Raw genomic sequence first — 16,834 nt, forward strand, 5'->3', positions numbered from 1 at the left:
TTCTTCTTTGGTCGCAGGGCCAGAAAAAAAAGACTCTTTAATACCTCGGGAGCCATTTCAGCACCACAGAACCCGAGATTCAGGGCTGTGTCACATTGTTTCACAGTCAGTCACAGCAGGGATGGCAGGAACAACCTTTGTTCCAAAAAAGAATTCAGAGACAGGTGACAGATCCCTGGAGGCTGGCCGTGGGGAGCAGGCAGGAGAGAGGGAGGAAGGGCCAGACCTGCACTCCCACCTTGGTCTGTGGGTGTGAGGTGTGTGACAGCACAGGGACCCACACCCAAACCACCCCAAAACAGCCTGGAAAATGAGGGGGAGAGGAAGAGAGCTCTGGCTGGAGCGATCAGGATCAACATCCCTGTATGAACCACGGAGTCCTACAATGGTTTGGGTGGGAAGGGACCTTAAAGCCCATCCAGTGCCACCCCTGCCATGGGCTGGGACGCCTTCGCTGCCCCAGGTGGCTCCAAGCTCCAATGTCCAGCCTGGCCTGGATTTTGGCTCGGCCTTGGACACTGCCAGGGATCCAGGGGCAGCCCCAGCTGCTCTGGGCACCCTGTGCCAGGGCCTGCCTACCCTCCCAGGGATGAATTCCTTCCCAGTATCCCATCAATCCCTGCCCTCTGGCACTGGGAAACCATTCTCCCTTGTCCTGGCACTCGAGGCCTTTGTCAATATTCCCTCTCTGTGTTTCTTGCCACCTCCTTCAGGCACTGGAAGGCTACAACGAGGTCACGCTGGAGTTTCTCTCCAGGCTGAACAATCTCAGCTCTCCCAGCCTTTCCTCATAGCAGAGCTGCTCCATCCCTCTGATCACCTTGGTGGCTTCCCCTGGACTCTCCCCAGCAGCTCCATGTCCTTCCTGTGCTGGGGACAGAAAATATTCCAGGAGTGACTTTGTCCTTCCAGCTTTGGAAAGTCACGGAGGTTTCCCCCACTCCCAAACCACCCCAGGTTCAGTGCCTCAGCCCCAGCCCTGCAATGGACAGACAGAGCCAGGCTGCTGGGAGGAACATCTTTACAAGGTATTTTACAGAGGACAGCACCCAGCAAACCACACCTGCCAGCCCTTCCCAGTACAATTCCCCACTCAGGAAACCAGTTAGGGAGCTCCTGCAGCAGGATGTTTGTGCAAGGCAGGAAGGGCAGGAGAGCAGCACTGCTTCTAGCTGCCCTTCTGCAGCAGATGCAGCACGGGGCTTTTGGCTGGCTGCAATCCTATCTGGGATCCAGGAAATCCAGGAATTGCCTGGCTTTTCTGAGGAGCAGGCTGAGAATCAAAGAACCCCCCCATGCCATTTCCCATAGCATTAAATAAAGGTGATTTGGGGCCCAGCTCTGGAGCAGGGCACATCATGCCACGGAGGTGGTGCCAGTAAAAGTCCTTTTCTTGTTCCTGAGAGAGAGGAAGATGAAGGAGCCAGCAGCAAGCAAATTCAGCAGGTGTGGATTTTTAACTTGGATTGACAAAACCCTCCTGGCACAGCCAGCTTGGGCTCTCCAGAGCCTGGTGCCACCCTGCTGTGCCCAGGGGCTGATCCAAGGAATGGGGGTGCTCCTTCCCAACGCCACTACTGCTGCTTGGGAGCTGTGAAGTCCCAGGCTGTCTCCTGAGCACACTTCCACATGGCTCTCATGAGCCGTGTGAATCCCATGTCCTTGGGCTTCTCCAGGCCTCGCATCAGGCGCTGCTTCATGATGGCAACAAACTCCTTGTTGCTCAGCTCCCCATTCCCTGCAAAAAGGAGGAAAAATAATCAGAGACCCGCCAGCAACCTCCTTGAAATGATAACTTTAAAGGGTAGCAGCCATGAGTGTTCTTTCCTGCAGAATCACAGATCACATTTGGCTCCCACCTCCCAAAATATCCTGCTGAGCAAGGGATCCCGAGCCACAGAGTTTAAATCCCAACCCCATGGATGCTTGCAGGAGGCAGAAAAGCAAATGCAAACCAAATGTCTCTGTCCTCCCAGGAAACACTGCTTTAAGTGGTTTAGGAAATTGTGGGTGCACAATTTTTTCTAATGGAGTAGAAGGGAAGATTTGCTGATCTGATGAATGAGGTTATGGAGAATGAAGCCACTGGGCAGCAAACTATCAAGGGTTGAGCAAAATCAGCCAACTATCAAGGGGTGAGCAAAATTCCCTCCAGTGCTGCAGGTTTTTAATGTCTGTAAACACTGATGGAGTGAAAACAACAAAATAATAATAATAAAAATAAGTCTTTGCCTGCTTTTTCACTTGTTTTCTTCCTTGGGGGACTCCTCTGGCAACCAGAGTCTTTCCCTCTAAAGATTTGCTATCAAAATATTTAGAAGATTCTCCTCTGAGAGAAGGCAAACAGGGAATATTTGGTTACACTTCAGCTCACTCTAATCTCCAGCCTGATCATCTGGCATGAAGATTCTATCACAACAGTGGAACTGAAGCACAGAGGAAAATAAAACAGGAGATGTAACCTTAGGGAGGTGCAAAGGAGCAGGCGGGGCTGAAACCAAGAGGGACAACAAGGAATAAACTAATTAAATTCATTTTTTAATGTTCACACTTATGCAGAAGTGCTGCCACTCAGAGCAGACAGATGCTGGTGGCTGTGCTGGAGAAGCAGGGTGCCAGCCAGGACTCTGATTTTGGCTTGGCAGTTTTGGGCAAATGCAGAATTTCCTTCTTTCCAAGTCAGAATTGCTGTCACCTGGCAAAGACTCCAGTAACTCCCGTTAAATCAAGCCAGGAGTGCTTCAGTGTGACAACAACTACCCTGGGGCACTCACAGCCTCTGCAAAGCCAGCTTCCCAGCAGGGCACAGAGCTGCTATTAATTAATTAAAAATTAAGCTGACATTTGTCTAGGACTTTGAGATAAAGCCCCAGCCTGGCTCGTTTCCAACACTGGAGCACAACAGTTCATTCTGTCAGACCAAGTGGAGTTCTCTGGGTGGGGGAAAAGGAGCAAAATGTGCACACCAAACCCTCCCATCTGTGCTCCAACATCCACATCTCACAGGGGGACTACCATTGGATACCCTTCCCAAAAGGGCAGGGGGAATGTGGGAAATGGATCTGTAGAGAATTCTCAAAGCCTGACAGAAGGTTTACGCAGTGTGTGCTTGTGTGTGCAAACTTTGAGATAAGAAATGCTGACATGGAAATGCCATGGAGCAGGACAGACATTGTGGAGAGAGAAATGGAACCAGAAACAAGTTTCAAGGGATGGCCTTGCAAAAAAGACTGGATACTTTGGAGAAATGGAGCTATGAAAGATGCATTGTAGTGGGACCCAGGAGGGGTAATTTTAGATGATTTAAGGCATGTCACAGTCATATTTTCTGGAAAAATGCCTTCACCCTGGATTTTGCTCCTGGGAAGCTGAGAAGCCTCAGAGAAAAAGGAAAACAGTAATTATCTGATTTGCTTCTCCTGTGTTTTGCTGCTTTGGAATGTGTTTGGAGATTGTTTCATTGGTTTCATGTGAATTGTTTTGACTCAATGGCCAATTAGTGCCAAGCTGTGTTGAGGCTCTGGAAAGAGTCAGGAGTTTTCATTATTATCTTTTTAGCCTTCTGTCTGTATCCTTTCTCTATTCTTTAGTATAGTTTAGTATAGCATTCTTTAATATAATATAGTATCATAAAATAATAAATGATCCTTCTGAGAGCATGGAGTCAGATTGATCATTCCTTCCTGCCACAGGCACCCCACAAATACAATAAAGGCATTTCCAGCACGGTGTGGCAAAAGCTGATAGGCCAAGAAACACTTCTAATGTAATTAGGAAATAGTTGACTTCTGACTATGACAGTGTGAATTATAACATCTGTACTGTCTCACCCTACCCATGAGACTGAAAATGGAGGAAAAGTTTTTAAAATGTCCCTCAGTTGCCCCATCTCTGGGTCAGAAAAGGCACAATCTGACAGGGGATCACCCCAGCTCCATGGACACAGAGCCCTTTCCCCAGCTTTCCTGCCCTGGGCTCCCTCCCAGCCTGGCTGAGCTGGGTGCTCACTCACCGTCGCAGTCGAAGAGCGCGAACACCACGTCGCACACGTGGTCTGACAGCTCCACCTTGGCCACTGTCCTGGCCACCTGCTGCATGGTCACTGCAACACAGGGAGGGCACAGGGTCACACAGGGCCAGCGTGTGCCAACCACAGCAGGACACTCCTGTTCTTCCCTGGAAACAGGCCTTTGTGTCTTCAGAGAGGCTGGAATGAGCTTGATCAACGAGGCAGCTCCTCCTGACAGCATTCCAAGGAATGCCATCCTGTCACAGACATATTTTATGAAAAACCTTTTTGCTAGGATCTTTTCTCCTAAGAAGCTGAGAAGCTTCAGCTTCTCCATGTTTTGCTGCCTTAGAATGTGATCTGGAGAATTGTTTACCCAGCATGTGAAATTGTTTCTACTTGATGACCAATCCCAAGTCCAGCTGTGTTGAGACTCTAGTCAGTCACAAGACTTTATTACCATTCCATTCCTTTCTTTGCTAACCTTCTGATGAAATCCTTTCTTCTTTCTTTAGTATAGTTTTAATATATCATTTTCTTTTAATATAATATGTATCCTAAAATAATAAATCAGCCTTCTGAATCATGGAGTCAAGATTCCCATCTCTCACGTCGTCCTGAGACCCCTGCGAACACCACCACATTATCCAGCATTCAATTCTATCAAGCAGGGTATTCCAAAAACTGGGAATTCCAAAAACTGCTTTTCCTGTTGCAACCCAGTAACTGCAGAGCAACCCCACCCACCCTCCTGCAGAGAGCAGACCAGATTAACCTTGCAATAAAATAAAGAGTTGTAAGGAATTATTTCCCTTTTCTCCCCAGACTGGCAGCAGAAAAGCAAGCAGGAGTTTTATTCCCCACCTTTAGAAAAGGGCAATTCATGGAGCTATCAATCTGGCAGGGTTAGGCAATTGATTTTGCTGCACAAATGGGGAAAAAAAAGCCCCCTCACTAGGCTGGTGTGAGTGTGTTTGAAGTTAAATTGCTTCTCTACAAAGCCTGACCCAAGGAAACGCCATCCACGGCAACTGGGATCAATGTTTAGCTGTGGAGCAAGGGAAAAGAGGGAATTGGTGCATCACAAAACCAGACTGAAACCACAAACAGCCTCTGCTTTCCTCCACAGCATCCTTCTGGGCTTCTGTACCCGCTGTCCTTGAGGAATTTTGGAGAGTTAAGTGTGTCAGAAAGGAAAAAATAATGATCCAATATATACTGTAACTGGATTCATTACAAACTGCATAAAATATTTCTAATGGGATTTTTTCATCGATGCTTACATTACTGGTACCTTCCACCCTGTTTCTGCTCCCCTGACTGAAATCTGGGGTTTTCTGAGAGGAATTCACAGCCACTATCAGGTCCTTTTCCCCATAAAACATCTCCTTTTACTAAATAATGCAGGAGAAAATTGAAATGATGCATTGTATATATGTAAAATATATATAATCTCAAGCAGGACCCTGCTTTTCCTACATAATTATTCTTTTTGAGTGAAATTCCTTTTCTACATGAGTGATGTAGCTCCAGTCAGCAGTTATATATAGAAATACTTTGTATTTCCTCACACAGCAACACCAAATTTAATTTAATTTGTGTTGTAAACGTAAAACTTCTCTCGAGGTGCTTCACCTTGATGCCATCCTCCCCTCCTGGTGCCCTAGGTACCCTATGGCTGTAGCCTTACATGTGAAAAAAACACCTTAGAATGATTTCCTACATCACAGAATTCCAGAATGGTTTGGTTTGGAAGGGGCCTTAGAGCTCATTCAGTGCCACCCCTGCCATGGCAGGGACACCTTCCACCATCCCAGGCTGCTACCAGCCCTGTCCAACCTGGCCTTGGGCACTTCCAGGGATCCAGGAGCAGCCCCAGCTGCTCTGGGCACCCTGTGCCAGGGCCTGCCCACCCTCCCAGGGAACAATTTCTCCCTAACATCAAATCAAAATCTCCCCTTTCAATTTAAAAATATTGCCCCCTGTCCTAATTCCTTTAATTATAAGTCATGTTTTTCTGCTGAGATTTCCCCACTCCTTCCATCTCTGCAGGGAGTCTCCTGATTCCTCCCCTCCTGTTTATTTTTCACAGCCACAGTTTTCCCAGCTGGAACTTGCACTCATGGCCAGCAGGTCCTGCTTCCTCTCTTATTGATCCAACTGCACAAGTGTCAGCTCCATCCCATCGTTCTGCCTTGATGCCAGAATGACTCCACAGGGGCTGCATGACTGTGCTGTGCTGGTTTTTAAGGAACCTAAAGGAAGAGGGAAAGTGTCTCTGCTTTCCCATGCTCCAGACCACAAGGTAGCTCAGGGAGGCAAATATAATTGAAGCAAACCTGCTGGAATAATTTCTTTACCATGAAATGAAATAGGTGCTGTCTGGGGAGCCTCTCTTAAAGCCTGTCCAGGTTTGGAGTGCTGGGATAGAAATTCTCCTGGATTTCATATCAGCAAAAATGAGTTCTACATTTCTGTCTTGAAAAGCTTCTAAAATTTCATGCATTAGTATCTCCCACTGGTTCCTTTAATGAGCCATCTGAGTGATTTTATGCAAGTTTAGAGTCTGACACAGTTATCCTTTTTTTCCACTCTCATTCCCAGAAGTGCACCATGAGCAATGCCTCACCGAGTGCTGCAAACGGGGCTCCAGGCCAGGCCTCACCAGATGGCAAACTCCTCTTTTTCCCTCCAACTTGGGATTCATCACACATGTGGCCAAAAGAATGGACAGCTGGGCTGCTGCCTTTGTTTTTCAAATGGCACTTGGGGTGATGGGAGCAGAGCTCCCTGCCCTGGGCCATTCCAGGATGGAAAGGCAGGACATGTGTGTTTGGGCTCCCAGAAATCAGCCTCAGGCTGGTGCACACGTTTCATTTCAGGGCTCCCAGTTGGAAATGCTGGATGCTATCACTGGCAGCATAGCTCCCAAAATCTATTTAACTTTTTACAAATCATTTGCATGAGTATGTGCTGGAACACCCATCCAGAAAGAGATGGATAAACCTTGTGCACACCTGTGGGCACAGCACATTTTCCTTGCTCTTCTCAAACTGCAGCCCTGCAGCTGAGCAGAAGCTGTTTTGACAACAAAGGCAGCATGACAGAAAGTCATGGAGATCAGGGAGAAAACAGCAGAGCTCCCAGACCAAAGGCAGAGCTGTTGGTGCAACATTCACAGCCAGAAATATGGAAATAAAGGAGATTCCTTGGAGACACCCCAAACCTGACTGCAGGGGATCCTGTTGGACACCAGGCTCCCAGAGCCCCCTCCCAGCTATCAGCTCTGCCACTGCTGCAGTGGAGCACTCCAAGCTGGGCTTCCAGGGGGGCTGACTTCTCCCAAGGCAAAGCAAGCAGCAATTCCATGGCTGCATTCCAGCTCACCTCTGCCCCTTCCTGACTCCCTGTCCACTCTGCAGCCATTTCAAGCAGCAACATCCAAATGAAATGATTTTCCATGACCCTCTCTGGGCCTCCAGCCCTGCTCCAAGCCATGGATCAGCAGTGGGCTCAGCTGCCTCCCCGTGCTTTGGCCCATCCATGCCTTGCCCCAAGCCCCACAGGAGTTATCCCACAGCTCCCTGCTGGCAGCAGGGCTGCTTGGAAAGCCTGGCTGCACAGGAAAAGTGCAATTCACACCCTCCTAAAAGGGGAATAAGCACCAAATTCAGTTCCTGTCCTGCTTCCAGCTGTGAGCCCAGGCTGGGGGAAGTCTCCTAAGGAATGCTTGTGATTTAGGAGAATGACAGCTATTATGTTGCTGGGAAAATGAAAGATGGGCTAACAAATAATCTGGGTGTTTTTAAATGAGTCATTAAAATACAGGTTTATGATCCTTTTTAGAAGAAGAAGCAACTTCAATTCAGCACAGAAAACAGGCTGTCAGGCTCTGGCTGTTTGGTAGCAGCCATTTTTCCCCCCTCTGAAATTTTAAACAGCCCTTTAAAAACCATAACAATGTTTGCTGCATTGTTAACAGCAAATTATTACACATACCAACCTCTTCCTAGTCCCCATCCCAGTGCAATTTTTAGTTTGGTAGTTTGTAACCAGCAACCTTGTGAAAGCTTCACTTTTGGGAGGGCACACCCCATTTCTGGTTTATTTAAATCTGATCCCTGCCCAAGGAAGGTTCCCTTAGCCCAGCCAAGCACTCCCAGCTCAGTGGCTGCACAAGCTCATTAATGGCACATAATTAAACAGCAATCACACTGATTTACCAACTGCACACAGACCTAAATTCTGTGAAAATGTTTATTCCATGACAGGACAAATGGTAATTTCCTGTAGGCTCTGAGTAAATTTGATTTGCTGGGCTATCACCTCCCCTGGGATGCTACACAAAGGGCTCAGAGCAGCAGCAGCACATCCAGAGATGTAAAAAAAAGTAAAATATCACTTGGTATTTTACTTTTAAATGAAAGGAAATCCTATCAGGTTCTTTTAAGTCTTAAGGTAATGATGGATCTAAACCAAAGAGTACAGATGATTTCCCCCCAGAAAATTTAAGATGAGAAGGGCTGCTGACACACACAAGAAGAGACGTGACACGTTTGTTTCCCTCTGTATTCCACTGCCCCCAAACCTATTAATGCCTTAGTATTCCCACAACAGCAGCAGTTGGAAGAGCTGACTTCCAAAATGTTTAATTCTGCAGCTGCCTAAATGAATCAGCTTTACCTTTGTAGCAGACAAGAGTTTCCACTTAGCCTAAAATTCTTTTAATGAGTTTGCCATCTTTATTTTATATCCTCAGTCTGTTTAAAAAAAAAAAAAATCCCTCTTAAAAAAACCCAAAGACCAAAGCACTTGTGACAGATCCTGGCAGCAGAGTGGGACTTGGTTTGAAATATGTTTTGGGGATTTTTTGCCTTTTTTTTTTTTAATCAGTGTGTCAGATCTAAGAGCAAGCCTGAGCCAGACCAGCTCAGAAAAGGAAACATGATGAGAAGGAGAAGGATAGAAGGATATGGATTGGTCTGATCAATAAACCACATTATTACCAAGGTCCCCAGGAAACACCAGCTCTGAGGTTTATTCAGCCCACTCCTCTGGACTGTGGGTTATCTGAAATTGAGTCTTGGACAGACTTTAATGCTCAGTCTGGGACCTCAGTGGTGTTCCAGTGCTCCCCCTCTTTCCTTCCAGCACTCCCAGGAGCTCTGAAGGGGTTTGCCATTGCTTGGCTTACCAATCAGAAATGCAGCACCCAGCCCTTATTTCTAGGCAAAGTCTATGATTTTTGAGCAAAGCTGAAACAAAACAAGGGTTGAGCAGCTCCAACCCCCAGCCCCACTGCTGCTGTGCCTCTGCCATGTGATCAGAGATCTCCACAGAAGAAAACTCTGCAAGAATTCTTTTACATTCATTTTTGAAGTCCTTTGTATAAGGAGGAAAAAAGGGCACTTGAGAAGATGGGGATGAAGAAGAAACAGTGGTGTCCCTGGGATCTGGAACCACAGCCTGTGGCACACTCATTAGGTCACCTTGCCTCTGCACACAGCAGAAAGGTCCCTCTGAAGGTACCACCATGAAATCACTGCTTCCTCATCCATTCAGGCTGCACATGCCAGCCTTTCTTCTCCCTCTATCTAAAACTGTGGGAGTATGAAACCTGAAATCCCTCTTTATCCATGGATGTAGTGAGCTAATCACCTCATTAGGGAGGAAGTGCAATTTGGGTGCATTTTTAACCTGTCAGCCTGGCCTTGTCTGACATCTTCCCAACTCCAAAGCCTCAGCATGAGTTGTGCTCCCTCAGGCTTTCAGCACCTGAACATCCCACAGGTTTCAGTACCTTTATCAAGAGAAGCTCCAGCCATGTGGTAGAAGCTCAAAGCCGTGTCCACATCATTTATGTTCTTCAGAAAGGTGAAGAAGTTCTCCACCTCCTCAAAAGTCAGCCCCTAGGACACAGAAAAGACACTCACATGGTGATGGGAAAAGGAGATCATGGACACTCCTGGAAATGACACAGTGACTCACTGGCCCAAAGCTGCAGCCAGAAGAGAATTCATCTGCACACTCCAAAAACTCAGCCCTGGCACCTGAGGATGTTTTGGCTGTGACCTGTACTTTTGTTCCCCTCCTGGCCCCACCAGTCCCACAAAGGGAAGGGACTGAAAACCATTTCCAGGTGTGCAGACCTCAGATGCAGGAGACCACTGCAAACATTGATAAAATGAATAAATTGATAAATTTATTTGAAGCCTGCACACTTGCAATGGCAATATTAAACAGTCCATGTTGGAACCCTGGTTACTGAGAATTTCAGACTTTCTGTGCTGACAGACACTGACCCCCAAGAAAACACTACATTTAACCTGAATCCATAGAAAAGGCTTCCAAAATTAAATGATAAAACTAAGATTATAGGTGTGTAGTTTGAATGAAAGTGTGTAATATCACATAGTAAAAAACTTAGAGATTAGGATTTGAAAATACAGTAACATATATAAAGCAAGATAAAAATTTTAGAGCAGAAGCTAGTCCTTCTTCATGAGTTTAAGTAATATTGTGCAATTAGATAAAAAAGTCTGCATTGCAAGTCACAAGTAGTTAGTTATGGAGTTAAAAGTAAAAATAATTTAAGTGTCATTTCTTAATTAAACAGTTTATCCTTAAAAGACCTTGTAGAGAGAGCTACATCTCCATTTTGTAGTTTGCTAGTAAAGTGCTGTAGAACTCAGGGTTTATGAGACTGTAACATAAATAAGAACTAATAAACATCTGAATCCAAACAAGAAATACCATCTCATACATTTAATCCCAACCCAAATAACAACAAAAAAAGATAAAAATTCAACAAGCCCATGCACTGTAAGGTCTCTCCCAAGAGATCCAGGGATGCCTGGGGGAATCCAGGTCTTACCCAGTGTGGCAGAGGGTGACACTAAAGCACAGAAGTGTCCCAGTTTGCTTTGCTGCTGGAGGCAGAATCCCTGTCTGCTCCACCTACCTGGGCCAGGTGAGCATGTGCTCAGTGAGAACTGACAGCCATGCTCTGGGATAGTCATGGAAAAACATCCTGAGATCCCCAGGAGAAGAACTGCTGATGAGCACAGCTCTGAGCCCCACTTGGTTACAGTGATTTAATCACCCTGTGCAGCTGCAGCACCACCACAGCACTGCTGGGGATGCCTTGAGAAGGCTGCCCTAGAACAGAGGCCAGACAGAGTTAAAGAATAAAGCAGGGATTTGTTAGAAGGATCTCCTCAATAGATCCACCTTGGGCAGCACAAGAGCCCAGCCAGGGCTGCACCCAAGGTGAACCAAAATGGGCACAAAATGGACACCTGGTCATGGGGCCTCTCATTTTTATAAGTTCTGCTCCATTTGCATATTGCAGTTCATTGTCCAATTCCAGCTTTAGGTTATGAAGTCCCATCCTGCTTGTTTTTCTCTCTTCACTCCACATTGTTTGTGCTCTGAGATTTGGATCATTTGTCCTTGGTCCCCAGCTGGAGCAGGAATTGTTTTGTCTCCCTGCTCTGTGCAGAGAGCTCACCATCCCCTCATGTGAAGCTCAGAACTGCCCACTAAAGCAGCACAGAATGTGAAAAATAGAAAAGCTCAAACCTGAGCATCACTGGGACAAGAGCTGGAGCCTCCAACTCCAGCAGAACCACGGCACAGAGCCAAGGGAGGAGGTGAATCATCACCACAGTAATAACCACTCAGACTCCCTCTCTGGGACACATAAATCAGCTTGTCAAGAGAGTTCAGCTTCAGGCTCCTCCTATCCTGCCTGGCAGGACAGATTAATAGAGCAAGATATTAAAAATCCAAACTGCAGAACACAGCCCAGCTCCACGACCTGAATGTGTTCAGCGGGTACTGTCAAATAGAAATTTACACAATCTGCTGTAACTCTGCTCAAACAACTTCTAATCAGGGAAGAAGCCACCAATCTTTTGAAAGAAAAAGAACATTTTTAAGGTCTTTCCAAACAGACATTTGCTGATTGTTCCTATCTTTGCTGTAAGGGAGTATGTGGCCCTGCACTGATGATCTACGTGTGCACTGACACAGGCAACAGCAGCTTTGTCAGCCCTGGACTCATGGATCTGGGCCAAAAAGGATGAGATGGCAAAATGGGAGAGCACATGTGGACAACAGAGCTGACTGAAGAGAGAAATCCCTGGTGACTCTGCAAGGAGCTTTCCTTGAACGTTTGCCTGCTCCTCTTCCTGAGGGGAACACTAAGATGCACAGCAGAATGAAATTAAATACTGTCCTAGGGAAAAAAGAATCCAATAAATCAGGTACTTCTGCAGGAAGCAATGCAAAGATCCCTCTGTTTTGTGCAATGGTTCTACAAGAGAAAACATCTTTGCAATTATCATGATGCCTCCCTGCCAGAGGAGGGCACTGGGAGTGTGGAAATCCTGCAGGAACCAAGTGTGGCCACTTCCAGCCAGCAGAAGACATTGTGCTGTGATCTGCCTGCTCTGTCTGGGACATCTGGGGGTTGCAGTGTTATGAGCAAAGAGCCACAAACCTTGTATTTCCTGGAATTCCCAAAATGGCATTTGCCAAGGCCAAGCAGCACTTGTGCATAATGGAGCCCTGTTTGGAATCCTGGAATGGTTTGGGTGGGAAGGGACCTCAAAGCCCATCCCAGGGGCAGGGACACCTTCCACTATCCCAGGATGCCCCCAGCCCCATCCAACCTGGCCTTTGTGGTTCTTTCACCAGCTGAAAACACAAAACCACAAAACAAGTGTATCCTACAAATTGTGGCTTTCACATGGACAAAACCCCTGAATGTCTGTAGCAAGAATAACAGCAGTGTTAAGAAATTTCCTATTTTTTTGAGGAATCCTATAGGTGAGGCTGGCATCAACATTAACTCTGTTCCAGCTATCAAAATAAAATAAAAATCAAGAGACTGGGACAGCCTCAGGCAAGCCAACAGATGAATGATCACATCTTTCAAGGCATTTGTAGCTCCAGCTGTTAATTCATAATCAGCTGAATCCCTTCATCACCCAAGTAATCCTCACAAAACATAAACAGGGAGATTCCAGAAGCACTTACCTGCCTGTAACACAACAGCTCAAACATCTCCTGCAAAAATTAGGGCTTTTCACCTGGGAACCCAGGTTCAGCCAGGAATTCCACCTCACTGCCACCCCAGCCAGCCCCTGAAGCACATGTGGGAGATGACATGAATCACTGGTTTCTGAACAGACAGCTTGGTTTTCCAGCAGTTAGGGGGGCATAAAACAAATAATATTATGAATATTGCTGATGACTCAGGTCCTTCTTAACAGGAGAAAAGCAGCTGTGTAAGTACAACTTGGGGAGGACACTCATAAGCAATGTTAGACAAAACAGAGTGTGGCAGCTCTGCTGAATAGGCAAAGTTCACCTACCCAGGCTAAGATGGGATTTTTCCTCAAGAAAAAGAAAAATAATGAAAGTAGATTAGCAGTTAATAGAAGAAAACTTATCACTCTCAAAAGCAGGAATGCAGAATAACAGCCTTGGAAAACAGCTAAAGATTAGATTAAACCCAGAGTTTTATTGTTTTGGAGGCTGCCAGGGTTGCCTTGTGCAGCCAAGGTAATTGCAGCAGACAAAGAAGACAAGGTTTGGCAGATTCCCTAAGAAAGCTCTCTGAAAAGAACTGCACTTCCAAGGGAAAGCCTTGCTGGGTGAGTCTGGGACAGTTTCTGGGCATTTCATCCTCACCAGTGTAAGCAATCATGAATTTTTCACTAATTCTATTCCTTACAAATAATTTTTTTTTGTCCTATTGCCCATTTTCTCTCCTTGAAAGTCCTTGCAATAAAGGAAGATAAAGATTTGCTCTGAATCTGGCTGGCTGTAAATAGAAAGACAATCTGGCTGATTTGGGGATGAGGAATAAGGTAAGAACAAGAAGTTCTTCCTCTGGCACAGATGTCAGGGTCTTGGCTTACACATGAAAGGAAGAAAACATCTGCTGTAGGAAACCTTCCAAAATATATTCCTTTGCCTCTTTTCTCACACAGCCAGCTACTGTTCAGTAATATCTATACACACACACATATATATATAAACCCAAAAATCACAGCAAAAGAATCAACAATTTGCCAACTTCAAAAGCAGAGCTGATATTTTTCTATTAGGCACATATTGCATTTAAGCACTTTTTCCTGGAGAAATCAAATGATTCCTGTTAATGTAGGAATCCCATTAAGGAAGAAAAAAAGCTGCAGACCCTGGTCAGAACTTGTGTTTTATAACACACTTGGCACCTAAACCAGTTAAGAAATAAACTCTGGTTCTGATGTTAGAAGAGAGCAGCTCTAAAACAGCCAGCCAAAGACTTTCCATCCATTCTCACTTTGATGAATTGCTTGTTTATATCCCAGTTAATAAAAGAACATTCTGGCTTAATAAAAGAACATCCATTACAGGGGCAGATGTAAAATTCTAATGCTCAATAATTTCTCAGCCCATACTTGCCTTACCTGATAAAGCACATCCTGTGGTATGGATATCTTATTCCAAGGACTCTCACTGAATTAATGAGCGTAGGGTCTGCAAACTTACTCCTCTCTAAATTGTGAGTAATTTTTCCCAGAAGTTAATAACTAAATAATAAACTGCCTCCTCACAGCAGCTAATGAGTCCAAGGTCAAGCCAGGAACTGGGAGCACGGATTCAGTGTTTGTCCTGGCTCCAGACCCAGGGTGCCATTCAGCAAATTGAATTTTGAAAATTACAGCATCTATTTTCATAAGGAACAAACCTACAGCCTGCACTGGACACCAACCACTGCACTCCCAGCTCTTCCTTCTCTCCACCACAGCTCAACATGGAGCAGGTGCTTTTCCAAAGATAAAGATAAGATAACTCATTTCTCAGCCCAGCCTGGGGCTGGGAGAAATTTTCCCAAATTTTCCATGAATGCCACTAACCTCTCCATCCTGGAAGTGCTTCTTGAGCTGCTTGAGCATGACAGTGAGCTTCTTGGACTGCACCCCGCTGTAAGCCAGCAGCATGCTCCCGAACTGGCGCTCCGTGATCCGCCCGGCCACCGGCTCGTGCCGCTCGAACTGCGAGGGAAGGGAACAGGCAGGTGAGAACAGGAGCAGCACAAAGCTCCACCTCGGGTGGGAAGCATAAAAAAGGCACCATAAAGAATTAACATTGCAGGAAATATTGGTGAAGAGAAGTGTTGATGGGTTCCAGGATCTGCTTTTCCCAGGATTGTCTTTCCACATTCGCCCTATGGGCAATTCCTTGGACAGCTCTTGGGAGAAGCCTCTGTTGGAGTCCTGGATGCTGAGAATTTTAGACTTTCTCTACTAACAGACTCTAACCCCAAAACAACACTGCATCTCACAGAATTCACAGTCAAAGGATTGGAAAAGACCTTCCAACCCAGCCCCAACACCTCAACTAAACCCTGGCACCCAGTGCCACATCCAGTCTATTTTAAACCCACCCAGGGATGGTGACTCCACCACCTCCCTGGGCAGAACATTCCAGAACTTTATCACCCTTTCTGTAAAAAACTTTTTCCTAATATCCAGCCTACATTTCCCTTGGTGCAGCTTAAGACTGTGTCCTCTGATTCTGTCAGTGCTGCCTGGGGAAAGAGCCCAACCCCAGCTGAGCACAGCCACCTTGCAGGGGAGTTTTAATTTGCCCTGAGCCTGTAGAGAAAGCTCCCAAAATGGATTGACAGCACTAAGATTATGAGTGTAGTTTAATTAGAAGTGTGTAATATCAAAGAGTAGAAAACTTAGAGTTTAAAATTTTAAAATATAACAATATTTATGAGACAAAATAGAAGTTTTAAGACAGTAGCTCATTGTTCTTCTTCACCTTCTTGTTCATAAGTTTAAGTAGTATTTTATAATTAAACAAAAAAGTCTGCATTGCAGACTTCAAGTAATTAGTTATTAAATTAAAAGTAAAAATAATTTAAGTGCCATTTCTTATTAGTTTTAAAAAACCTTATATAAAAAAAGTTAAACATTTTATAACTTATTAATAAAATAATATAACCTCACAACTCATAATATAAATAAAAATAATAAATATCTAAATCTAAATACAAAATACCACCTCAAGCACTTCAATCCCAACCTTAACAAAAGTAAAAGAAAAAAACAACCAAAAAAGACCCCAAAAGCCAACATTTAATGGTGCCCCAGTGTGAGGCCACTGTTGAGGTCAGGATCTCCCTGAAGAAAGAGAGATAACATGCAGCTGTGAGCTGGAAAGAAAAAATCCCCAGGGAAAAGAAAGAAGAAAAAAAGGAAGAAAAAAGAACTCAGAAATCCCTCCCAGCTTTATCCCACAGGACTGGGCTAATGAGTGGCTGCTCTAAACAGGGACAGTGGTTAATAAACGAAAGAGAAGTCTTGCAAAGGTCTTCTAATTTTACTTTTCTTCTAATTTTTCTCTGCTCCAAGGCCAGTGTCTCAGCAAGGAAAGGTTCATGGATGTTTCCAGACTTCCCCTTCCCAAGTTCTCCTCATCCTCAGACCTTTCCAGTCCCTGACTCTTACAAATGCTGCTGTGAGGCCCCTGCAGAACTTCCAAAAAGCCCTTTTTAGTAGGGCAGAGAAGGTTTTCTCCAGTAATCCATCTCTCCTGCAGTGGTTTGTCTCCTGGCTTCCACTGCAGGGGAGGAGGGAAGAGCCATTCCCCAGCTTGGGAAGGTGCTGGGTGGGAGCACCAGCTCTGAATAATGGGGATTTCATCCTTTCCTCTTCCCCCACCTCTGTGAATCTACCAGCATCAACATCAGACTTCACCCAGCTTCACAGATCTCAGCACTTGGGATCCCTCATTTGGGCTAGATGATATCCCTCCAAA

General features: G+C 45.5%; 1 protein-coding gene across 6 annotated transcripts in view; it reads right to left on the reverse strand.

Annotated features, from left to right (window-relative positions):
• Positions 1-1,004: 1,004 nt before the first annotated feature.
• The window catches only part of MICU1 (mitochondrial calcium uptake 1), a 90,897-nt gene continuing 75,067 nt past the window's right edge, over positions 1,005-16,834 (reverse strand). For all 6 annotated transcript variants that reach the window (XM_059850977.1, XM_059850976.1, XM_059850975.1 and 3 more), the window contains 4 exons: positions 14,923-15,060; positions 9,810-9,918; positions 4,013-4,102; positions 1,005-1,738 (listed from right to left, as the gene is read on the reverse strand). In XM_059850977.1, the coding sequence (XP_059706960.1) occupies positions 1,575-1,738; positions 4,013-4,102; positions 9,810-9,918; positions 14,923-15,060 (501 nt within the window). In that variant the 3' untranslated portion in view covers positions 1,005-1,574. The remainder of the gene's footprint in view (positions 1,739-4,012; positions 4,103-9,809; positions 9,919-14,922; positions 15,061-16,834) is intronic.

Source organism: Haemorhous mexicanus, chromosome 7, assembly GCF_027477595.1.
Source record: "Haemorhous mexicanus isolate bHaeMex1 chromosome 7, bHaeMex1.pri, whole genome shotgun sequence".
NCBI lineage: Eukaryota > Metazoa > Chordata > Aves > Passeriformes > Fringillidae > Haemorhous > Haemorhous mexicanus.